The 27,134-nt window shown below is 42.8% G+C and overlaps 2 protein-coding genes across 2 annotated transcripts in view; both read left to right on the top strand.

The window, feature by feature from the left end:
- LOC135568686 (NLR family CARD domain-containing protein 3-like) overlaps positions 1 to 23,217 on the top strand; it is a 34,582-nt gene extending 11,365 nt beyond the window's left edge. The window contains exons 3-8 of the mRNA XM_065015440.1: positions 8,228 to 8,344; positions 20,047 to 20,131; positions 20,261 to 20,489; positions 20,864 to 22,661; positions 22,948 to 23,121; positions 23,199 to 23,217. Of these exons, the coding sequence (XP_064871512.1) occupies positions 8,228 to 8,344; positions 20,047 to 20,131; positions 20,261 to 20,489; positions 20,864 to 22,661; positions 22,948 to 23,121; positions 23,199 to 23,217 (2,422 nt within the window). The remainder of the gene's footprint in view (positions 1 to 8,227; positions 8,345 to 20,046; positions 20,132 to 20,260; positions 20,490 to 20,863; positions 22,662 to 22,947; positions 23,122 to 23,198) is intronic.
- LOC135568685 (NACHT, LRR and PYD domains-containing protein 12-like) overlaps positions 1 to 26,108 on the top strand; it is a gene marked incomplete at its 3' end in the record, with an annotated part of 91,201 nt that extends 65,093 nt beyond the window's left edge. The window contains exons 11-12 of the mRNA XM_065015439.1: positions 23,238 to 23,411; positions 25,935 to 26,108. Coding sequence (XP_064871511.1) covers positions 23,238 to 23,411; positions 25,935 to 26,108 — 348 coding nt within the window. The remainder of the gene's footprint in view (positions 1 to 23,237; positions 23,412 to 25,934) is intronic.
- Positions 26,109 to 27,134: the final 1,026 nt, after the last annotated feature.

The raw sequence follows: 27,134 nt of genomic DNA, 5'->3' as shown, positions 1-27,134 counted from the left end.
ACTGGTACTCCTTATAGTCTCATTATTACCTCAACTACCTGGTACCCTGCACATTGACTCAGTACTGGTTCTCCTTATAGCCTCATTATTACCTCAACTACCTGGTACCCTGCACATTGACTCAGTACTGGTTCTCCTTATAGTCTCATTATTACCTCAACTACCTGGTACCCTGCACATTGACTCAGTACTGGTTCTCCTTATAGCCTCATTATTACCTCAACTACCTGGTACCCTGCACATTGACTCAGTACTGGTTCTCCTTATAGTCTCATTATTACCTCAACTACCTGGTACCCTGCACATTGACTCAGTACTGGTTCTCCTTATAGTCTCATTATTACCTCAACTACCTGGTACCCTGCACATTGACTCAGGACTGGTTCTCCTTATAGTCTCATTATTACCTCAACTACCTGGTACCCTGCACATTGACTCAGTACTGGTACTCCTTATAGTCTCATTATTACCTCAACTACCTGGTACCCTGCACATTGACTCAGTACTGGTACTCCTTATATTCTCATTATGTTCCTGGTACCCCTACCCCAGGCCCTGGATAAAAACATATGCTGATTTCAAAACTAAATGTTTAAATACAGATCTTATATTACTGTATTTAATAATGGTTTAAAAAAAATGTTGTATATTGATGTCAAATGTATCATTTGTACAGTTCTTTATGAAACTCTGTAAAACCTGGCAGAACTACTGATTTCTCTGAGAGTGAGGCAGATATATATTATTACTGTGTAAAACCTAGCAGTACTACTGATTTCTCTGAGAGTGAGGCAGATATATATTATTACTGTGTAAAACCTAGCAGTACTACTGATTTCTCTGAGAGTGAGGCAGATATATATTATTACTGTAAAACCTAGCAGTAAAACCTAAAACCTAGCAGTACTACTGATTTCTCTGAGAGTGTGTCAGATATATATTATTACTGTGTAAAACCTAGCAGTACTACTGATTTCACTGAGAGTGAGGCAGATATATATTATTACTGTGTAAAACCTAGCAGTACTACTGATTTCTCTGAGAGTGAGGCAGATATATATTATTACTGTGTAAAACCAGCAGTACTACTGATTACTCTGAGAGTGAGGCAGATATATATTATTACTGTGTAAAACCTGGCAGAACTACTGATTACTCTGAGAGTGAGGCAGATATATATTATTACTGTATTAAACCTAGCAGTACTACTGATTTCTCTGAGAGTGAGGCAGATATATATTATTACTGTGTAAAACCTAGCAGTACTACTGATTTCTCTGAGAGTGAGACAGATATATATTATTACTGTGTAAAACCTAGCAGTACTACTGATTTCTCTGAGAATGAGGCAGATATAGCATTCAGGAAATAAAACATGATTATTTGTCTCTTTGAAAGGAAACCATCAAGTGATAGATTTTAAACAAATGCATGTCTGTCATTGAACAACCCCATGATTACATAGTGAACAACCCCATGCCGTGATTAGATAGTGGAAAAAAAACACCAATTTTATTCATCATTTCTTTAAACAATAAAAGCTCATTTACCAACTTTTCTGAAAATGGATATATAGTGTTGGCTGGAAACCACTGATCTGAAACCTTTAGGATGTTCAACAATGCACTGTGGGGTCATTGTGGGGGCGCTGTGGGGTCATTGTGGGGACAATGTGGGGTCACTGTGGGGGCACTGTGGGGACAATGTGGGGACAATGTGGGGACGCTGTGGGGTCACTGTGGGGGTGCTGTGGGGTCACTGTGGGGACACTTGGGGGCGCTGTGGGGTCATTGTGGGGGCAATGTGAGGGCACTGTGGGGGCAATGTGGGGACACTGTGTGGACACTTGGGGACACTGTGGGGACACTGTGGGGACACTGTGTGGACACTTGGGGACACTGTGGGGACACTGTGGGGTCATTGTGGGGACACTGTGGGGAAACTTGGGGGACACTTGGGGACACTGTGGGGACAATGTGGGGACAATGTGGGGACACTGGGGACACTGTGGGGACACTGTGGGGACACTGTGGGGACAATGTGGGGACACTGGGGACACTGTGGGGACAGACATAAATCTCTTGGCATGTTTTATTAACTATATATGTTGTCTCTGACCTGGTATCAGTGACATGACATCATCATCTTTAGTCTACATTAGACTAGAGACTGAAGGTCTGTTTCTGTTGTGTTGAAGATATCATCATCTTTAGTCTACATTAGACTAGAGACTGAAGGTCTGTTTCTGTTGTGTTGAAGCCCAATCCATCAGGAGAGACCAGACTCACCCAGCTCTCTGTCCATGAAGAGTGACGGGTCTATGGACCATTTCTATGATTGCGAAGATGGAGTCTTTTCTGCATTTACAGGGTAAGTAGTACTCATGGTACATACCAGGTATCTATAGTATATACCAGGTATGTATTCACAGAGAGACAGCAGTCTGTCCATGAAGACTCCACTCTATGATACTGCCAACATCACAGAGTAAATACTCTTGGTATATACCAGGTATCTAATCACAGAGTAAATACTCCTGGTATATACCAGGTATCTAAACACAGAGTAAATACTCCTGGTATATACCAGGTATCTAACCACAGAGTAAATACTCCTGGTATATACCAGGTATCTAAACACAGAGTAAATACTCCTGGTATATACCAGGTATCTATAGTATATACCAGGTATCTAACCACAGAGTAAATACTCCTGGTATATACCAGGTATCTAATCACAGAGTAAATACTCATGGTATGGATAGCGTGTTTGTGTTCAAAATGTTAAACACAGGTTCTACAAATCCCAGAGCACAAAACAGACAAGGTTTTAAAAATCTAACTTTTAAAAGGTTGTATTCTGTTAACTCAAACCCAAGTAAAACTGAAAGCTCTTCAACTGATTGCTTCCTGCACCCGCCCACCCGACTAGCATCACTACTCTGGACGGTTCTGACTTAGAATACGTGGACTACTACAAATACCTGGGTGTCTGGTTAGACTGTAAACTCTCCTTCCAGACTCACATTAAGCATCTCCAATCCAAAATTAAATCTAGAATCAGCTTCCTATTTCGCAACAAAGCCTCCTTCACTCATGCTGCCAAACATACCCTCGTAAATCTGACTAGCCTACCGACTGTCATTTACAAAATAGCCTCCAACACTCTACTCAGCAAATCGGATGCAGTCTATCACAGTGCCATCCGTTTTGTCACCAAAGCCCCATACACTACCCACCACTGTGACCTGTATGCTGTTGTTGGCTGGCCCTCGCTACATATTCACTGCCAAACCCACTGGCTCCAGGTCATGTGTAAGTCTATGCTAGGTAAAGCCATGCCTTATCTTAGCTCACTGGTCACAAACACAGAACATAAAGCCAACACATAAACCAACTTAGTCCCAGATATAAATCAAATTGGTCACATACACAGGGTTAGCAGATGTTATTGGTCACATACACATGGTTAGCAGATGTTATTGGTTACATACACAGGGTTAGCAGATGTTATTGGTTACATACACAGGGTTAGCAGATGTTATTGGTTACATACACATGGTTAGCAGATGTTATTGGTCACATACACATGGTTAGCAGATGTTATTGGTCACATACACAGGGTTAGCAGATGTTATTGGTCACATACACATGGTTAGCAGATGTTATTGGTTACATACACAGGGTTAGCAGATGTTATTGGTTACATACACAGGGTTAGCAGATGTTATTGGTTACATACACAGGGTTAGCAGATGTTATTGGTCACATACACATGGTTAGCAGATGTTATTGGTCACATACACATGGATAGCAGATGTTATTGGTCACATACACATGGATAGCAGATGTTATTGGTCACATACACAGGGTTAGCAGATGTTATTGGTCACATACACAGGGTTAGCAGATGTTATTGGTCACATACACAGGGTTAGCAGATGTTATTGGTCACATACACATGGTTAGCAGATGTTATTGGTCACATACACAGGGTTAGCAGATGTTATTGGTCACATACACAGGGTTAGCAGATGTTATTGGTTACATACACAGGGTTAGCAGATGTTATTGGTCCCATACACATGGTTAGCAGATGTTATTGGTTACATACACATGGTTAGCAGATGTTATTGGTCACATACACATGGTTAGCAGATGTTATTGGTCACATACACATGATTAGCAGATGTTATTGGTCACATACACAGGGTTAGCAGATGTTATTGGTCACATACACAGGGTTAGCAGATGTTATTGGTCACATACACATGGTTAGCAGATGTTATTGGTCACATACACATGGTTAGCAGATGTTATTGGTCACATACACAGGGTTAGCAGATGTTTTTGGTCACATACACATGGTTAGCAGAGTTATTGGTCACATACACATGATTAGCAGATGTTATTGGTCACATACACATGGTTAGCAGATGTTATTGGTCACATACACAGGGTTAGCAGATGTTATTGGTCACATACACAGGGTTAGCAGATGTTATTGGTCACATACACAGGGTTAGCAGATGTTATTGGTCACATACACATGGTTAGCAGATGTTATTTACAATGTCTGCCTAGGAACAGTGGTTAACTGCCTTGTTCAGGGGCAGATTTTTACCTTGTCAGCTCAGGGATTCAATCTAGCAACCTTTCGGTTACTGGCCCAACACTCTAACCACGAGGCTACCTGCCACCTCTACACTCTAACCACTAGGCTACCTGCCACCTCTACACTCTAACCACAAGGCTACCTGCCATCTCTACACTCTAACCACAAGGCGACCTGCCACCTCTACACTCTAACCACAAGGCGACCTGCCATCTCTACACTCTAACCATGAGGCTACCTGCCACCTCTACACTCTAACCACAAGGCTACCTGCCATCTCTACACTCTAACCACAAGGCGACCTGCCACCTCTACACTCTAACCACAAGGCTACCTGCCGCCACAGACATACATGGTATCACTTGTTATACATAATTATTATACATAAATCATTGCCAAAAGCACAAGACATACTGTTGCATGTTGGTCTATATTATTAATGGATTGATCATATAGAAATATAAAACATTATTTTAACTACTACAATGCAATTACATGTGGAGCAGGAACCACTGACTCACTGCATTATTCTATAGTATTATCAAGACACCTGCTGTTAACTCTTAACTACTTAGGACACCTGCTGTTAACTCTTAACTACTTAGGACACCTGCTGTTAACTCTTAACTACTTAGGACAGCTCACCAGGTGTCCTAAATATTGCGTACAGAACTGTCCGCGTCCACGTTCGGTGTGGCGCCAAGCCGGTTACGCGCAGAGTGGACTGAGGTGATCTCGGGGAATAACGATGGAGTTTGTTACAGTGTTGAGACACCGAAGTTTATTGTTCAATTGGCTTTTTTCTTTACGGTCGGGGACAGTATGTGTGTAGACAGATCCTTTTCACTCTCTATCCTTGTTTCAATTTGTGTTTCACCGGATTCATCATCGAGAGGAGGGACAGACGAACGACCTGCTAACTAACCAAGCTATTCGGTACAGCTCGGTAAGCTAGCTAGCTACTCTACCAGCAGCATCCTAGTTATCCTAGCTAGTCGGTACAGCTCGGTAAGCTAGCTAGCTACTCTACCAGCAGCATCCTAGTTACCATAGCTACCACTACATCATCACCGGCTCCCCGGTTGTTTCTTCCACCTGTTAAATCCCGGTGAGGCTTCTCCCTCTCGTTGACGGATGCTGTCTACCTCTGTCCGGTTCTCCTCTCTTCACTAGATGGACGGTAACTTTAGTGTTTAAACCCTCTGTGTCCAAGGACCGAACTTTTGAATATTATTTTCAGGGCGCCTCAATAGCAGGTATTGAACCCCGGGTAAATAATCACTAGTCAGAACCTCAACCTCAGTATACATTCATTATAAAAATCATCTTAATATCTGATATTGTGAGTAAACAACCTCGAGAGTGCGTCTTCCAGCCCTCCAATAAATTACATCATTCAACCCTCCCGGTTAGTAAATTTACCTCAACATGCCCCCGGAGAAGGCAGAGTAACGACACCAGCCTTTTAGCGGGGCTGACAGACTGACTACAACGCTCGCGTCGATAAATTAATCTCGTTTTTAAAAATGACACACTGCTCGCGCGCTGCAACGAGCGTCTGGAAGTCGGTTCTATTTGTGAAACTCTTCTTATGTTTCCCCATCTGAGCTCAGAGTAGATGAGAGATGTAATGTTTGTCTCTGTTGTGTTGAAGCCCAATCAGGCAGGAGAGACCAGCCTCCCCTGTTCCCAGCTGTGTGTCCATGAAGAGTGACTGGTCTATGGATCGTCCTCTATACTTTAGAGAGGGAGACTTTTCTACTGAACAAAGGTAAGAAGAACTCATGGGTCCTGGTCAGTGAGTTAAACAACACTGTCTCTAGTCATTTCTCCTCTCCCATTTTCCAAATCCTTTTGTCCATTTTCATAGTCCTAAAACAATATTAAACAAACACAACATTCCCTCACTGTGTGTGTGTGTGTGTGGTACCTGGTACCCTGCACATTGACTCAGTACTGGTTATCCTTATAGTCTCATTATTACCTCAACTACCTGGTACCCTGCACATTGACTCAGTACTGGTTCTCCTTATAGTCTCATTATTACCTCAACTACCTGGTACCCTGCACATTGACTCAGTACTGGTACTCCTTATAGTCTCATTATTACCTCAACTACCTGGTACCCTGCACATTGACTCAGGACTGGTTCTCCTTATAGTCTCATTATTACCTCAACTACCTGGTACCCTGCACATTGACTCAGTACTGGTTCTCCTTATAGTCTCATTATTACCTCAACTACCTGGTACCCTGCACATTGACTCAGTACTGGTTCTCCTTATAGTCTCATTATTACATAACATAACATAACTTCTTTAAACAATAAAAGCTAATTTACTAACATTTCTGAAAATTGATATATAGTGTTTTGGAATGAAACTCTTATGTTTCCCCATCTGAGCTCAGAGTAGATGAGAGATGTAATGTTTGTCTCTGTTGTGTTGAAGACCAATCAAGCAGGAGAGACCAGCCTCCCCTGTTCCCAGCTGTGTGTCCATGAAGAGTGACCAGTCTATGGAACCTCCTCTATACTTTAGAGAGGGAGACTTTTCTACTGAACAAAGGTAAGAAGAACTCAGGGGTCCTGGTCAGTGAGTTAAACAACACTGTCTCTAGTCATTTCTCCTCCCATTTTCCCATTTATTGTTGTTGTTTTCATAATCCATAGGCTAATCCTTTTGTCCATTTTCATAGTCCTAAAACAATATTAAACAAACACAACATTCCCTCCCTGTGTGTGTGTGTGTGTGTGTGTGTGTGTGTGCACGCTCCCTGGGTGAGGAGATGTAACCTCCATCCTGATTGCCTAGTCACATTTTCCCCTAACTACATGTACATATTACCTCAACTACCTGGTACCCTGCACATTGACTCAGTGCTGGTACTCCTTATAGTCTCATTATTACCTCAACTACCTGGTACCCTGGACATTGACTCAGTACTGGTACTCCTTATAGTCTCATTATTACCTCAACTACCTGGTACCCTGCACATTGACTCAGTACTGGTACTCCTTATAGTCTAATTATTACCTCAACTACCTGGTACCCTGCACATTGACTCAGTACTGGTACTCCTTATAGTCTCATTATTACCTCAACTACCTGGTACCCTGCACATTGACTCAGTACTGGTTCTCCTTATAGCCTCATTATTACCTCAACTACCTGGTACCCTGCACATTGACTCAGTACTGGTTGTCCTTATAGTCTCATTATTTTCCTGGTACCCAGTTCTTTATGAAACTCTGTCAAACCTAGCAGTACTACTGATTTCTCTGAGAGTGAGGCAGATATATATTATTACTGTGTAAAACCTAGCAGTACTACTGATTTCTCTGAGAGTGAGGCAGATATATAGCTTTTAGCAAAATAAACATGATTATTTTTCTCTCTGAAATGAAACATCAAGTGAAAGACATTGAACAAATACATGTCTGTCATTGAACGACCACATGTAATGATTAGATAGTGAAAAAAACATCTTATTCATAATTTCTATAAACAATAAAAGCTAATTTACGAACATTTCTGAAAAGTGACATATAGCGTTTTGGAATCTGAGCTCAGAGTAGATGAGAGATGTAATGTTTGTCTCTGTTGTGTTGAAGCCCAATCCAGCAGGAGAGACCAGCCTCCCCTGTTCCCAGCTGTGTGTCCATGAAGAGTGACTGGTCTATGATGGAACCTATATACTTTAGAGAGGGAGACTTTTCTACTGAACAAAGGTAAGAAGAACTCATGGGTCCTGGTCAGTGAGTTAAACAACACTGTCTCTAGTCATTTCTCCTCCCATTTTCCCATTTATTGTTGTTGTTTTCATAATCCACAGGCTAATCATTTTGTCCATTTTCATAGTCGTAAAACAATATTAAACAAACACAACATTCCCTCCGTGTGTGTGTGTGTGTGTGTGTGAGTATGTGAGTGTGTGTGTGTGTGTGTGTGTGTGTGTGTGTGTGTGTGTGTGTGTGTGTGTGTGTGTGTCTGAACTCCCTGGATGAGGAGATGTAATCTCTATCCTGATTGCCTAGTCACTTATACCCCTACCTACATGTGGATATTACCTCAATTACCTCAACTACCTGGTACCCTGCACATTGACTCAGTACTGGTACTCCTTATAGTCTCATTATTACCTCAACTACCTGGTACCCTGCACATTGACTCAGTACTGGTACTCCTTATAGCCTCATTATTACCTCAACTACCTGGTACCCTGCACATTGACTCAGTACTGGTACTCCTTATAGTCTCATTATTACCTCAACTACCTGGTACCCTGCACATTGACTCAGTACTGGTTCTCCTTATAGTCTCATTATTACCTCGACTACCTGGTACCCTGCACATTGACTCAGTACTGGTTCTCCTTATAGTCTCATTATTACCTCAACTACCTGGTACCCTGCACATTGACTCAGTACTGGTACTCCTTATAGCCTCATTATTCCGGTCGGTAACATTTGAGAGTGAGGCAAATATATAGCATTTTGCGGAAAAAAAACATGATTATTTTGTCTCTCTGAAATGAAGACATCAAGTGATTTTAAACTTGATGTTTATATTTTAAACTACGGAGCTGCTCTTCCTCCCGGGGAAGGACTGCCCGTTCCATGATCTCGCCATCACGGTTGACAACTCCATTGTGTCCTCCTCCCAGAGCGCTAAGAACCTTGGCGTGATCCTGGACAACACCCTGTCGTTCTCAACTAACATCAAGGCGGTGGCCCGTTCCTGTAGGTTCATGCTCTACAACATCCGCAGAGTACGACCCTGCCACACACAGGAAGCGGCGCAGGTCCTAATCCAGGCACTCGTCATCTCCCGTCTGGATTACTGCAACTCGCTGTTGGCTGGGCTCCCTGCCTGTGCCATTAAACCCCTACAACTCATCCAGAACGCCGCAGCCCGTCTGGTGTTCAACCTTCCCAAGTTCTCTCACGTCACCCCGCTCCTCCGCTCTCTCCACTGGCTTCCAGTTGAAGCTTGCATCCGCTACAAGACCATGGTGCTTGCCTACGGAGCTGTGAGGGGAACGGCACCTCAGTACCTCCAGGCTCTGATCAGGCCCTACACCCAAACAAGGGCACTGCGTTCATCCACCTCTGGCCTGCTCGCCTCCCTACCACTGAGGAAGTACAGTTCCCGCTCAGCCCAGTCAAAACTGTTCGCTGCTCTGGCCCCCCAATGGTGGAACAAACTCCCTCACGACGCCAGGACAGCGGAGTCAATCACCACCTTCCGGAGACACCTGAAACCCCACCTCTTTAAGGAATACCTAGGATAGGATAAAGTAATCCCTCTCACCCCCCCTTAAAAGATTTAGATGCACTACAGTTCCACTGGATGTCATAAGGTGAATGCACCAATTTGTAAGTCGCTCTGGATAAGAGCGTCTGCTAAATGACTTAAATGTAAATGTAAATGCAAATACATATCTGTCATTGAACAAGCCCATGATTAGATAGTGAACAATCCCATGCCATGATTAGATAGAGAAAAAACACACCAATCTCTTTCAGAAATGCTTTGAACAATAAAAGCTCATTTACTAACATTTCTGAAAAGGGATATATAGTGTTTTGGAATGAAACTCTTATATTTCCCCATCTGAGCTCAGAGAAGATGAGAGATGTAATGTTTGTCTCTGTTGTGTTGAAGACCAATCAAGCAGGGGAGACCAGCCTCCCCTGTTCCCAGCTGTGTGTCCATGAAGAGTGACCAGTCTATGGGTCGCCCTATAATGTTTAGAGAGGGAGACTTTTCTACTGAACAAAGGTAAGAAGAACTCATGGGTCCTGGTCAGTGAGTTAAACAACACTGTCTCTAGTCATTTCTCCTCTCACATTTTCCCATTTATTGTTGTTGTTTTCATAATCCATTTGCTAATCATTTTGTCCATTTCCATAGTCCTAAAACAATATTAAACAAACACAACATTCCCTGTGTGTGTGTGTGTGTGTGTGTGTGTGTGTGTGTGTACACGCTCCCTGGGTGAGGAGATGTAACCTCCATCCTGATTGCCTAGTCACTTTTTCTCCTAACTACATGTACATATTACCTCAACTACCTGGTACCCTGCACATTGACTCAGTACTGGTTCTCCTTATAGTCTCATTATTACCTCAACTACCTGGTACCCTGCACATTGACTCAGTACTGGTACTCCTTATAGTCTCATTATTACCTCAACTACCTGGTACCCTGCACATTGACTCAGTACTGGTTCTCCTTATAGTCTCATTATTACCTCAACTACCTGGTACCCTGCATATTGACTCAGTACTGGTACTCCTTATAGTCTCATTATTACCTCAACTACCTGGTACCCTGCACATTGACTCAGTACTGGTACTCCTTATAGTCTCATTATTGCCTCAACTACCTGGTACCCTGCACATTGACTCAGTACTGCTACTCCTTATAGTCTCAGTATTACCTCAACTACCTGGTACCCTGCACATTGACTCAGTACTGGTACTCCTTATAGTCTATTTATTACCTCAACTACCTGGTAACCTCATTATTACCTCAACTACCTGGTACCCTGCACATTTACTCAGTACTGGTACTCCTTATAGTCTCATTATTACCTCAACTACCTGGTACCCTGCACATTGACTCAGTACTGGTTCTCCTTATAGTCTCATTATTACCTCAACTACATGGTACCCTGCACATTGACTCAGTACTGGTACTCCTTATAGCCTCATTATTCCGGTCGGTAACATTTGAGAGTGAGGCAAATATATAGCATTTTGCGGAAAAAAAACATGATTATTTGTCTCTCTGAAATGAAGACATCAAGTTATTTTAAACAAATACATATCTGTCATTGAACAACCCCGTGATTAGATAGTGAACAACCCCATGATTAGATAGTGAACAACCCCATGATTAGATAGTGAACAACCCCATGATTAGATAGTGAACAACCCCATGATTAGATAGTGAACAACCCCATGATTAGATAGAGAACAACCCCATGATTAGATAGTGAACAACCCCATGATTAGATAGTGAACAACCCCATGATTAGCTAGTGAACAACCCCATGATTAGATAGTGAACAACCCCATGATTAGATAGTGAACAACCCCATGATTAGATAGTGAACAACCCCATGATTAGATAGTGAACAACCCCATGATTAGATAGAGAACAACCCCATGATTAGATAGTGAACAACCCCATGATTAGATAGAGAACAACCCCATGATTAGATAGTGAACAACCCCATGATTAGATAGTGAACAACCCCATGATTAGCTAGTGAACAACCCCATGATTAGATAGTGAACAACCCCATGATTAGCTAGTGAACAATCCCATGATTAGATAGAGAAAAAACACACCAATCTCTTTCAGAAATGCTTTGAAGAATAAAAGCTCATTTACTAACATTTCTGAAAAGGGATATATAGTGTTTTGGAATGAAACTCTTATATTTCCCCATCTGAGCTCAGAGAAGATGAGAGATGTAATGTTTGTCTCTGTTGTGTTGAAGACCAATCAAGCAGGAGAGACCAGCCTCCCCTGTTCCCAGCTGTGTGTCCATGAAGAGTGACTGGTCTATGGGTCGTCCTATAATGTTTAGAGAGGGAGACTTTTCTACTGAACAAAGGTAAGAAGAACTCATGGGTCCTGGTCAGTGAGTTAAACAACACTGTCTCTAGTCATTTCTCCTCCCATATTCCCATTTATTGTTGTTGTTTTCATAATCCATTTGCTAATCATATTGTCCATTTCCATAGTCCTAAAACAATATTAAACAAACACAACATTCCCTGTGTGTGTGTGTGTGTGTGTGTGTGTGTGTACACGCTCCCTGGGTGAAGAGATGTAACCTCCATCCTGATTGCCTAGTCACTTTCTCCTAACTACATGTACATATTACCTCAACTACCTGGTACCCTGCACATTGACTCAGTACTGATACTCCTTATAGTCTCATTATTACCTCAACTACCTGGTACCCTGCACATTGACTCAGTACTGGTACTCCTTATAGTCTCATTATTACCTCAACTACCTGGTACCCTGCACATTGACACTGGTACATAGTATTACTACCTCAACTACCTGGTACCCTGCACATTCACTCAGTACTGGTACTCCTTATAGTCTCATTTTTTAATGTATTTTATTTTATTTCACCTTTATTTAACCAGGTAGGCTAGTTGAGAACAGGTTCTCATTTGCAACTGCGACCTGGCCAAGGTAAAGCATAGCAGTGTGAACAGACAACACAGAGTTACACATGGAGTAAACAATTAACAAGTCAATAACACAGTAGAGAAAAAAGGGGAGTCTATATACAATGTGTGCAAAAGGCATGAGGAGGTAGGCGAATAATTACAATATTGCAGATTAACACTGGAGTGATAAATGATCAGATGGTCATGTACAGGTAGAGATATTGGTGTGCAAAAGAGCAGAAAAGTAAATAAATAAAAACTGTGGGGATGAGGTAGGTGAAAATGGGTGGGCTATTTACCAATAGATTATGTACAGCTGCAGCGATCGGTTAGCTGCTCAGATAGCTGATGTTTGAAGTTGGTGAGGGAGATAATAGTCTCCAACTTCAGCGATTTTTGCAATTCGTTCCAGTCACAGGCAGCAGAGTACTGGAACGAAAGGCGGCCGAATGAGGTGTTGGCTTTAGGGATGATCAATGAGATACACCTGCTGGAGCGCGTGCTACGGATGGGTGTTGCCATCGTGACCAGTGAGCTGAGATAAGGCGGAGCTTTGCCTAGCATGGCCTTGTAGATGACCTGGAGCCAGTGGGTCTGGCGACGAATATGTAGCGAGGGCCAGCCGACTAGAGCATACAAGTCGCAGTGGTGGGTAGTATAAGGTGCTTTAGTGACAAAACGGATGGCACTGTGATAAACTGCATCCAGTTTACTGAGAAGAGTGTTGGAAGCAATTTTGTAGATGACATCGCCGAAGTCGAGGATCGGTAGGATAGTCAGTTTTACTAGGGTAAGCTTGGCAGCGTGAGTGAAGGAGGCTTTGTTGCGGAATAGAAAGCCGACTCTTGATTTGATTTTCGATTGGAGATGTTTGATATGGGTCTGGAAGGAGAGTTTGCAGTCTAGCCAGACACCTAGGTACTTATAGGTGTCCACATATTCAAGGTCGGAACCATCCAGTGTGGTGATGCTAGTCGGGAAAGCGGGTGCAGGCAGCGATCGGTTGAAAAGCATGCATTTGGTTTTACTAGCGTTTAAGAGCAGTTGGAGGCCACGGAAGGAGTGTTGTATGGCATTGAAGCTCGATTGGAGGTTAGATAGCACAGTGTCCAATGACGGGCCGAAAGTGTATAGAATGGTGTCGTCTGCGTAGAGGTGGATCAGGGAATCGCCCGCAGCAAGAGCAACATCATTGATATACACAGAGAAAAGAGTCGGCCCGAGAATTGAACCCTGTGGCACCCCATAGAGACTGCCAGAGGACCGGACAACATGCCCTCCGATTTGACACACTGAACTCTGTCTGCAAAGTAATTGGTGAACCAGGCAAGGCAGTCATCCGAAAACCGAGGCTACTGAGTCTGCCGATAAGAATATGGTGATTGACAGAGTCGAAAGCCTTGGCAAGGTCGATGAAGACGGCTGCACAGTACTGTCTTTTATCGATGGCGGTTATGATGTCGTTTAGTACCTTGAGTGTGGCTGAGGTGCACCCGTGACCGGCTCGGAAACCAGATTGCATAGCGGAGAAGGTACGGTGGGATTCGAGATGGTCAGTGACCTGTTTGTTGACTTGGCTTTCAAGACCTTAGATAGGCAGGGCAGAATGGATATATGTCTGTAACAGTTTGGGTCCAGGGTGTCTCCCCTTTGAAGAGGGGGATGACTGCGGCAGCTTTCAATCCTTGGGGATTTCAGACGATATGAAAGAGAGGTTGAACAGGCTGGTAATAGGGGTTGCGACAATGGCGGCGGATAGTTTCAGAAATAGAGGGTCCAGATTGTCAAGCCCAGCTGATTTATACGGGTCCAGGTTTTGTAGCTCTTTCAGAACATCTACTATCTGGATTTGGGTAAAGGAGAACCTGGAGAGGCTTGGGCGAGGAGCTGCGGGGGGGCCGGAGCTGTTGGCCGAGGTAGGAGTAGCCAGGCGGAAGGCATGGCCAGCCGTTGAGAAATACTTGTTGAAGTTTTCGATAATCATGGATTTGTCGGTGGTGACCGTGTTCCCTAGCCTCAGTGCAGTGGGCAGCTGGGAGGAGGTGCTCTTGTTCTCCATGGACTTCACAGTGTCCCATAACTTTTTGGAGTTGGAGCTACAGGATGCAAACTTCTGCCTGAAGAAGCTGGCCTTAGCTTTCCTGACTGACTGCGTGTATTGGTTCCTGACTTCCCTGAACAGTTGCATATCGCGGGGACAGTTCGATGCTATTGCAGTCCGCCACAGGATGTTTTTGTGCTGGTCGAGGGCAGTCAGGTCTGGAGTGAACCAAGGGCTGTATCTGTTCTTAGTTCTGCATTTTTTGAACGGAGCATGCTTATCTAAAATGGTGAGGAAGTTGCTTTTAAAGAATGACCAGGCATCCTCAACTGACGGGATGAGGTCAATGTCCTTCCAGGATACCCGGGCCAGGTCGATTAGAAAGGCCTGCTCACAGAAGTGTTTTAGGGAGCGTTTGACAGTGATGAGGGGTGGTCGTTTGACTGCGGCACCGTAGCGGATACAGGCAATGAGGCAGTGGTCGCTGAGATCCTGGTTGAAGACAGCGGAGGTGTATTTGGAGGGCCAGTTGGTCAGGATGACGTCTATGAGGGTGCCCTTGCTTACAGAGTTAGGGTTGTACCTGGTGGGTTCCTTGATGATTTGTGTGAGATTGAGGGCATCTAGCTTAGATTGTAGGACTGCCGGGGTGTTAAGCATATCCCAGTTTAGGTCACCTAACAGAACAAACTCAGAAGCTAGATGGGGGGCAATCAATTCACAAATGGTGTCCAGGGCACAGCTGGGAGCTGAGGGGGGTCGGTAGCAGGCGGCAACAGTGAGAGACTTATTTCTGGAGAGAGTAATTTTCAGAATTAGTAGTTCGAACTGTTTGGGTATGGACCTGGAAAGTATGACATTACTTTGCAGGCTATCTCTGCAGTAGACTGCGACTCCTCCCCCCTTTGGCAGTTCTATCTTGACGGAAGATGTTATTGTTGGGTATGGAAATCTCTGAATTTTTGGTGGCCTTCCTGAGCCAGGATTCAGACACGGCAAGGACATCAGGGTTAGCAGAGTGTGCTAAAGCAGTGAGTAAAACAAACTTAGGGAGGAGGCTTCTAATGTTAACATGCATGAAACCAAGGCTTTTTCGATCACAGAAGTCAACAAATGAGGGTGCCTGGGGACATGCAGGGCCCGGGTTTACCTCCACATCACCCGCGGAACAGAGAAGGAGTAGTATGAGGGTGCGGCTAAGGGCTATCAAAACTGGTCGCCTAGAGCGTTGGGGACAGAGAATAAGAGGAGCAGGTTTCTGGGCATGGTAGAATATATTCAGGGCATAATGCACAGACAGGGGTATGGTGGGGTGCGGGTACGGCGGAGGTAAGCCCAGGCACTGGGTGATGATGAGAGAGGTTTTATCTCTGGACATGCTGGTTGTAATGGGTGAGGTCACCGCATATGTGGGAGGTGGGAGAAAGGAGGTATCAGGGGTGTGAGGAATAGGACTAGGGGCTCCATTGTGAACTAAAACAATGATAACTAACCTGAGCAACAGTATACAAGGCATATTGACATTTGAGAGAGACATACAGCGAGGCATACAGTAAACACAGGTGTTGAATTGGGAAAGCTAGCTAAAACAGTGGGTGAGACAACAGCTAATCAGCTAGCATAACAACAGCAGGTGAGATGGCATTGACTAGGCAACTCGGCCGACAGATAAAACAAACAAGCAGAATGGAGTACCGTGATTAATGGACAGTCCAGCGTGCATCAGCTATGTAGCCAAGTGATCAGAGTCCAGGGGGCAGCGGTGGATGGGGCAGGGGGGCGGGGCTGGCGAGTGTTATCCAGGTTAAGAAAACTAACAATGACTAAATAGCTTGTAGCTAGCTAGCTGGTTAGCTTCTGGAGGTTCTTGAGTGTGTTCTAAAAATAAAGATAATAGTGATTCCGTATCACATAGGGTGAGGCAGGTTTCCGGAAGGTATAAACAAATTTTTTTTAAATCGGGAAGAGAGAGTACATATGGGCCACTGCGTTTTTGGGACGCAGCGATGCAGACGGTTAGCAGGCCTGTGCTAACAAGCTAACAGATTAGCAGACCGGGTAAACAAGGTAGTAGTTAGCGGACCTGGGCTAAACAAGCTAGCAGTTAGCATGCCGAACTAGCAAGCAAGGAGATAGCGAGGGCTAGAGAGTTAGCCTTTAGAGGACGTCGCGATGGGGTGAGTCTGTTTATTCCTCTTCATGCAGTGATATCGATAGACCGGTCGTAGTCAAGGTATTGTAGCCCAGGAGTATGCTAGGAGCTCTGGCCGGGCTAGCTTCAAGCTACGTGGGTGGAAACGCTAGCCAGGAGTAATCAACCAGGGATGCTGTTTAGCTCGATAGCTAGTTGCGAGGATCCAGCTGAAGAATGTTCCGTTTGTGGTGGGAATCCGGGGGTAAAAAAATATATATATATAAAAATAAAAAAAAATAGGTCCGTTATGCTCTGGTTAGCGTCGCGTTGTTCGAACTGGCGAGAGCTTTCCGAGCTGAAGGTTGATGACCGGTTAGCTGAAGACCGCTAGCATAGCTGGTAGTTAGCTGGCTAGCTTCAGTTGAGGGGGTCCGGTTCCGAAGTAAATATAACTACTTTAGGAAAGTAGCTACATTGGCGGGTTGCAGTAGAGTATTTGGAAGCTTAGGTTTAGCAAAATGTTTTTAAAGATATGCGGAGAAAAAAATATAAAAAAAATATCTAAAACGAAAAAGAGACGATATTTACAGAGAGACGATACGACAGGACAACTTACTGCTACGCCATCTTGGAGATATCTCATTATTACCTCAACTACCTGGTACCCTTCACATTAACTCAGTACTGGTACTCCTTATAGTCTCATTATTACCTCAACTACCTGGTACCCTGCACATTGACTCAGTACTGGTACTCCTTATAGCCTCATTATTACCTCAACTACCTGGTACCCTGCACATTCACTCAGTACTGGTACTCCTTATAGCCTCATTATTACCTCAACTACCTGGTACCCTGCACATTGACTCAGTACTGGTACTCCTTATAGTCTCATTATTACCTCAACTACCTGGTACCCTGCACATTGACTCAGTACTGGTTCTCCTTATAGTCTCATTATTACCTCAACTACCTGGTACCCTGCACATTGACTCAGTATTGGTACTCCTTATAGCCTCATTATTCCGGTCGGTAACATTTGAGAGTGAGGCAAATATATAGCATTTTGCGGAAAAAAAACATGATTATTTGTCTCTCTGAAATGAAGACATCAAGTGATTTTAAACAAATACATATCTGTCATTGAACAACCCCATGATTAGATAGTGAACAATCCCATGATTAGATAGTGAACAACCCCATGATTAGATAGAGAACAACCCCATGATTAGATAGAGAACAACCCCATGATTAGATAGTGAACAACCCCATGATTAGATAGTGAACAACCCCATGATTAGATAGTGAACAACCCCATGATTAGATAGTGAACAACCCCATGATTAGATAGTGAACAACCCCATGATTAGATAGTGAACAATCCCATGATTAGATAGTGAACAACCCCATGATTAGATAGTGAACAATCCCATGATTAGATAGTGAACAACCCCATGATTAGATAGTGAACAATCCCATGATTAGATAGTGAACAACCCCATGATTAGATAGAGAACAACCCCATGATTAGATAGTGAACAACCCCATGATTAGATAGTGAACAACCCCATGATTAGATAGTGAACAACCCCATGATTAGCTAGTGAACAACCCCATGCTTAGCTAGTGAACAACCCCATGATTAGATAGAGAACAATCCCATGATTAGATAGAGAACAATCCCATGATTAGATAGTGAACAACCCCATGATTAGATAGTGAACAACCCCATGATTAGATAGAGAACAACCCCATGATTAGATAGAGAACAATCCCATGATTAGATAGTGAACAATCCCATGATTAGATAGTGAACAACCCCATGATTAGATAGTGAACAACCCCATGATTAGATAGTGAACAACCCCATGATTAGATAGTGAACAACCCCATGATTAGCTAGTGAACAACCCCATGATTAGATAGTGAACAACCCCATGATTAGATAGTGAACAACCCCATGATTAGATAGTGAACAACCCCATGATTAGATAGTGAACAATCCCATGATTAGATAGTGAACAACCCCATGATTAGATAGTGAACAACCCCATGATTAGATAGTGAACAACCCCATGATTAGATAGTGAACAACCCCATGCCATGATTAGATAGTGAACAACCCCATGCCATGATTAGATAGTGAACAACCCCATGCCATGATTAGATAGTGAACAACCCCATGCCATGATTAGATAGTGAACAACCCCATGCCATGATTAGATAGTGAACAACCCCATGGTTAGATAGTGAACAATCCCATGATTAGCTAGTGAACAATCCCATGATTAGATAGTGAACAACCCCATGATTAGATAGTGAACAACCCCATGATTAGATAGTGAACAACCCCATGCCATGATTAGATAGTGAACAATCCCATGATTAGATAGTGAACAACCCCATGATTAGATAGTGAACAATCCCATGATTAGCTAGTGAACAACCCCATGATTAGATAGTGAACAACCCCATGATTAGATAGTGAACAACCCCATGATTAGATAGTGAACAACCCCATGATTAGATAGTGAAAAAACACACCAATCTCTTTCAGAAATGCTTTGAACAATAAAAGATAATTTACTAACATTTCTGAAAAGTGATATATAGTGTTTTGGAATGAAACTCTTATGTTTCCCCATCTGAGCTCAGAGTAGATGAGAGATGCAATGTTTGTCTCTGTTGTGTTGAAGACCAATCACGCAGGAGAGACCAGCCTCCCCTGTTCCCAGCTGTGTGTCCATGAAGAGTGACTGGTCTATGGAACAACCTATAATGTTTAGAGAGGGAGACTTTTCTACTGAACAAAGGTAAGAAGAACTCATGGGTCCTGGTCAGTGAGTTAAACAACACTGTCTCTAGTCATTTCTCCTCTCCCATTTTCCCATTTATTGTTGTTGTTTTCATAATCCATATGCTAATCCTTTTGTCCATTTTCATAGTCCTAAAATAATATTAAACTAACACAACGTTCCCTCCCTGTGTGTGTGTGTGTGTGTGTGTGTGTGTACTCCCTGGATGAGGAGATGTAACCTCATGTTTTGTCCACAGAAACCAACAGGAGAGATCAGAGTCAGAGATTCTCAGTGGTCAGTCTTCCCAGAGTCATCAAACAGACCTGGCCTCCATATTCAGTGTATGTGGTCCTGTTATGTACATTTGTTTTAGTTTACCTCAAGAAAAGTTGATCTGTCAATCATTCATTAATGTGTTAATGAGAAAGCATTTATTCTCTTGCTTAACTTATTTACTTTATTTATTTCAGATGCTTGAAGAGAAAATGATGACATTTGTGAAGAACGAGCTGAAGATGTTCAAGAGGATTCTTAGTCCAGAACTCCCAGAAGGCTTTGAGAGTCAGAAGCAGGATAAGGAAGTGGTGGATGCTGAAGATGAGCAGCAGGAGAGCAGTGCCAGAGAGGGGGCTCTGAAGATCACACTGCACATCCTGAGGAAAATGAACCAGAAGGAGCTTGCTGACACACTGGAGAAATGTAAGAGCTGTCTGCCTCATGTTGAATGATGTTTTATAACATTTAAAAGCTGTAGCTAAAGTACAGCTAAAGTAGCTGTGTAACTCAATGATATTGTAGCAGCCTTAACACAACACCTAGTGACCTCATCAAGTAGCAGCAGGGATGTGTTGTGGTGATTCATTTAGAGAGAGAGAACATTAATAATACCATCAATAATACCAATAATAATATAATCAGTCACACCAGTCTGTAATGCATTATGAAAACATTTACACATTTATACAGTCAGTTAAAAGATAATAAATTATTATAATGTAAAACTTTATAACAGTCCTACAATACTGTAGACATTAAAACATACATAATATTAATATCCTCTGTGTTATTTCTAGATTCAGATGAGCTCGCTGTGATTTGCCAACGTGAACTCAAATCTAATCTAAAGAAGAAGTTTCAATGTGTATTTGAGGGGATCGCTAAACAAGGAAACCCAACACTTCTCAATAAGATCTACACAGAGCTCTACATCACAGAGGGTGGAACAGGAGAGGTCAATAATGAACATGAGCTGAGACAGATTGAGACAACAACCAGGAAACAAGCAAGACCAGAGACTGCAATCAAATGTAACGACATCTTCACACCCTTAACTGGACAAGACAAACTTATCAGAACTGTGCTGACAAAGGGAGTCGCTGGCATTGGAAAAACAGTCTCTGTGCAGAAGTTCATTCTGGACTGGGCTGAAGGAAAAGCAAATCAGGATGTCCAATTTGTATTTTCATTCCCTTTTCGGGAGCTGAATTTGATGAAAGGGGACAAACACACTTTCATTGAACTTCTTAATCACTTCTCAATGGAAACCAAAGAATCAAGAATCTCCAACTACGACAAGTACAACGTTCTGTTCATCTTTGATGGTCTGGATGAGTGCCGACTGCCCCTAGACTTCCAGAAGAACAAGATCTGTTGGGACGTCACAGAGTCAACCTCAGTGGATGTTCTGCTGACAAATCTCATCAAGGGAAATCTGCTTCCCTCTGCTCTCCTCTGGATAACTACCCGACCTGCAGCAGCCAATAAGATCCCTTCAACGTGTGTTGACCAGGTGACAGAGGTACGAGGGTTCAATGACTCACAGAAGGAGGAGTACTTCAGGAAGAGATTCAGGGATGAGGACGTGGCCAGCAGAATCATCTCACACATAAAGACATCAAGGAGCCTCCACATCATGTGCCACATTCCAGTCTTCTGTTGGATTTCTGCAACAGTCCTTGAACACATGCTGAAACATAAGAGAGAAGAGATGCCCAAGACTCTGACTGAGATGTACACACACCTTGTGGAGTTTCATACCAAACAGAAGAATGAAAAGTATCTTGGGAAAGAAGAGACAGGTCCACACTGGAATAAAGAGAGCATTCTGTCACTGGGAAAACTGGCTTTTCAACAGCTTGTGAAGGGCAATCTGATTTTCTATGAAGAAGACCTGCAAGAGTCTGGCATTGATGTTAATGAAGCCTCAGTGTACTCAGGATTGTGCACACAGCTCTTTAAAGAGGAATGTGGGCTGTACCAGGACAAGGTGTACTGCTTTGTTCATCTGAGCATTCAGGAGTTTCTGGCTGCTGTATATGTGTTCCTCTCATTCATCAACAACAATGAGAATCTAATGGATGAACTGCAAACAAAGTCCAGGAACTTTTCTGTGAGGATCAAACAAAGGCGTAAAGTTACTTTCTACAAGAGTGCTGTGGATAAAGCCTTACAAAGTGAGACGGGAAACCTGGACCTTTTCCTCCGCTTCCTTCTGGGCCTCTCACTGGAGTCCAATCAGAAGCACTTACGAGGTCTACTGACAAAGACAAGAAGCAGCTCACAGACCCATGAAGAAACAGTCAAGTACATCAAGGAGAAGATCAGGGAGAATCCCTCTCCAGAGAGGAGCATCAATCTGTTCCACTGTCTGAATGAACTGAATGACCATTCTCTAGTGGAGGATATCCAAAGCTACCTGAGTTCAGGAAGTCTCTCAAAACCCAACCTGTCACCTGCACAGTGGTCAGCTCTGGTCTTTGTGTTGCTGACTTCAGAAAAGGAGCTGGATGTGTTTGACCTGAAGAAATTCTCCAGATCAGAGGAAGGTCTTCTGAGGCTGCTGCCAGTGGTCAAAGCCTCCAGAGCTGCTCTGTGAGTAAATAAAATGACATATAAGAACTAATCATCAGGAAGAAATATTCAGTTCAGAGAAAAATATGTATTATAATATGTATATAATATTATATTGAAAAACATATTGAATAAATTCATTGATTTTCACATTAGTATAACAATATGACCATACAATTCTAGGAAACGGAAGATGAATCTATATGTTGTTTGAGAGAATAAACCAAATGCATCTGCCATTGTCCTTCTACACTACTGGTGTTAAATAAACAGTTTGTTTGTGAAGTCATGATGATCTCTTTGTCAGGCTGTCAGGATGTGGAGTCACAGAGGAAGGCTGTGCTTCTCTGGTCTCAGCTCTGGAGTCAAACCCCTCACACCTGAGAGAGCTGGATCTGAGTAACAATGACCTGAAGGATTCAGGAGTGAAGCTGCTCTCTGCTGGACTGGGGAATCCCCACTGTAAACTGGAGATTCTGAGGTCAGTATTATCAGATATGAAAGCACTTTATGTATGTAGTTCTCCCAAATATACTGTCACTATTTTCACCACCAAAGAATATCAGTGTGGTTTTAATATGATTTGACTCTTTGCAGGCTGTCAGGCTGTGGGGTCACAGAGGAAGGCTGTGCTTCTCTGCTCTCAGCTCTGGAGTCAAACCCCTCACACCTGAGAGAGCTGGACCTGAGTAACAATGACCTGAAGGATTCAGGAGTGAAGCTGCTCTCTGCTGGACTGGGGAATCCCCACTGTAAACTGGAGACTCTGAGGTCAGTATTCCTGTAGTTGGTCAACAAGTGATAACTGTTCACCAGATCCACATGTGTTTACCAGACACACATAGTCCACACCATATGTGTTTGGACAGTGAAGCTTACAGTTTTAAATGTGGTGCTTTGCTCCAGCAAATGTGCTTTTTGGATTTGAGATACGATGTTTCATATTAGAAGAATGTCACCTTTTATTTGAGGTTGATGGTGAGAGGTTAGTATGTTTTGTTGTAGTCTGTTATTGGTAATGGTGAGAGGTTAGTATGTTTTGTTGTAGCCTCTGTTATTGGTAATGGTGAGAGGTTAGTATGTTTTGTTGTATCCTCTGATATTGGTAATGGTGAGAGGTTAGCATGTTTTGTTGTAGCCTCTGTTATTGGTAATGGTGAGAGGTTAGTATGTTTTGTTGTAGTCTGTTATTGGTAATGGTGAGAGGTTAGTATGTTTTGTTGTAGTCTGTTATTGGTAATGGTGAGAGTTTAGCATGTTTTGTTGTAGCCTCTGTTATTGGTAATGGTGAGAGGTTAGCATGTTTTGTTGTAGTCTCTGTTATTGGTTATGGTGAGAGGTTAGCATGTTTTGTTGTAGTCTCTGTTATTGGTAATGGTGAGAGGTTAGCATGTTTTGTTGTAGTCTCTGTTATTGGTAATGGTGAGAGGTTAGCATGTTTTGTTGTAGTCTCTGTTATTGGTAATGGTGAGAGGTTAGCATGTTTTGTTGTAGTCTCTGTTATTGGTTATGGTGAGAGGTTAGCATGTTTTGTTGTAGTCTCTGTTATTGGTAATGGTGAGAGGTTAGCATGTTTTGTTGTAGCCTCTGTTATTGGTAATGGTGAGAGGTTAGCATGTTTTGTTGTAGTCTGTTATTGGTAATGGTGAGAGGTTAGCATGTTTTGTTGTAGCCTCTGTAACTTTCTCACTCTCTCATTATTATTCATGATTCATTCATGATCTTTCTCAGTCAAGGCGTCACAGGCTTGATGTAGTCATTGTGTTCGAGGAATATGGGACCAGATACTAAACTTTTGACTAATTTAATACACTTTAAGTGTCAGAATAGTTATGACTTCTTCAAATGGGGGGACTAGATACATTAAATGCTTTAATTTTTCTAAACGTTGAAACAGATATGTATTAAATTACCCTTAAATTAAAGGTGACATTATAAACTGTCACCTCATATGAAACATTTGATCTCAAATCCAAAATGCTGGAGTATAGAGACACATTTAAAATGTTAGCTTCACTGTCTAAATAGATATGGTGTGGACTGTATACTCAATACAATCTAAATCTGATTCCTCACTGTCTAAATAGATATGGTGTGGACTGTATACTCAATACAATCTAAATCTGATACCTCACTGTCTAAATAGATATGGTGTGGACTGTATACTCAATACAATCTAAATCTGATACCTCACTGTCTAAATATATATGGTGTGGACTGTATACTCAATACAATCTAAATCTGATACCTCACTGTCTAAATATATATGGTGTGGACTGTTTACTCAATACAATCTATCGACCTCACTGTCTGTCTTCTGACTGATACTGCTTTTTAAACTGGTCTGGTCAGTCTACTATAATATTTGTACTATACATGTTTCTATCTGCAGGCAATACTTTGATCATTTGTTATTTCTGATAATGAAACATTCATTTATAAATAGATATGGCAGGTTTCAGGACACTGATATATCTGAACATTTTTTATATCTGACTATTTAAAAAAACATTTACTGCCACGATTTTCACCACCTAAGAATGTTTCTATCACAAATGATATGTCAGAACAGGCAACTAAACATAGAATAACAACTCACAAGTAATCCAAGAAATATGGTTCCCAATCAGAGATAAACAGCTGCCTCTGATTGAGAACCAATCCAGGCAACCATAGACATATAAACACCTAGACTAGACAAACCCCGTAGATGTACAAAAACTAAACAAGCCCTCGTCACACCCTGATGTATAAAAACTAAACAAGCCCTTGTCACACCCTGATGTATAAAAACTAAACAAGCCCTCGTCACACCCTGATGTATAAAAACTAAACAAGCCCTCGTCACACCCTGATGTATAAAAACTAAACAAGCCCTCGTCACACCCTGATGTATAAAAACTAAACAAGCCCTCGTCACACCCTGATGTATAAAAACGAAACAAGCCCTCGTCACACCCTGATGTCTATAAACTAAACAAGCCCTCGTCACACCCTGATGTATAAAAACTAAACAAGCCCTCGTCACACCCTGATGTCTATAAACTAAACAAGCCCTCGTCACACCCTGACCTGACTAAAATAATAAAGAAAACAAAGTTAACTAAGGTCAGGGCATCTGCAGGTAATACTTTGATCATTTGTCATTTATAATAATGATACATTCATAAATGAATAGATATGGAAGGTTTCAGGACACTGATATATCTGAATATGTTGAAAAAATATACTCTGCCACTATTTTCACCACCAAAGAATATCAGTGTGATTTTAATATTATTTGACTCTTTGCAGGCTGTCAGACTGTGGAGTCACAGAGGAAGGCTGTGCTTCTCTGGTCTCAGCTCTGAGGTCAAACCCCTCACACCTGAGAGAGCTGGATCTGAGTAACAATGACCTGAAGGATTCAGGAGTGAAGCTGCTCTCTGCTGGACTGGGGAATCCCCACTGTAAACTGGAGACTCTGGGGTCAGTATTCCTGTAGAAGATGGCACGGGAGGCAGATGGTTAGAGTCTTTGATATTTATGAATATACTAAAAGGGGGAGGCAAGAGAATGGTTGTGGACAGGCCAAAGGTCATAACCAGATCAGAGACCAGGAGGCACAGAGTGGCAGACAGACTAGAGGTCAGGACAGACAGACTGGTCAGGCAGGCTAGAGGTCAGGACAGGCAGACTGGACAGGCAGGCTAGAGGTCAGGACAGGCAGAATGGTCAGGACAGGCAGAGGTCAGGACAGGCAGAATGGTCAGGCAGGCTAGAGGTCAGGATAGGCAGAAGAGGTCAGGACAGGCAGGCTAGAGGTCAGGACAGGCAGAATGGTCAGGACAGGCAGAAGAGGTCAGGACAGGCAGGCTAGAGGTCAGGACAGGCAGAATGGTCAGGCAGGCTAGAGGTCAGGACAGGCAGACTGGTCAGGCAGGCTAGAGGTCAGGACAGGCAGAATGGTCAGGCAGGCTAGAGGTCAGGACAGGCAGAAGAGGTCAGGCAGACTAGAGGTCAGGACATTCAGAATAGTCAGGCAGACTAGAGGTCAGGCAGGCGGGTACAGAGTCCAGAAAACAAGGGACAAAAACCGGGAGGAACGAATAGATGCAGGAGTAGAGAAAAGCGCTGGTTGACTTGATAAACATACAAGACAAACTGGTACAGAGAAACAGGAAACACAGGGATATATACACCAGGGATATATACACCAGGGATACACAGGGATATATACACCAGGGATATATACACCAGGGAAACACAGGGATATATACACCAGGGATACACAGGGATATATACACCAGGGAAACACAGGGATATATACACCAGGGATACACAGGGATATATACACCAGGGAAACACAGAGATATATACACCAGGGAAACACAGGGATATATACACCAGGGATATATACACCAGGGAATCACAGGGATATATACACCAGGGAAACACAGGGATATATACACCAGGGATATATACACCAGGGAATCACAGGGATATATACACCAG

This window comes from Oncorhynchus nerka, unplaced genomic scaffold (assembly GCF_034236695.1).
Source record: "Oncorhynchus nerka isolate Pitt River unplaced genomic scaffold, Oner_Uvic_2.0 unplaced_scaffold_1435, whole genome shotgun sequence".
In the NCBI taxonomy this organism is placed as follows: Eukaryota; Metazoa; Chordata; class Actinopteri; order Salmoniformes; family Salmonidae; genus Oncorhynchus; species Oncorhynchus nerka.
The sequence above is the reverse complement of the archived record's forward strand: the minus strand, read 5'-3'. Positions and strand labels throughout refer to the sequence as shown.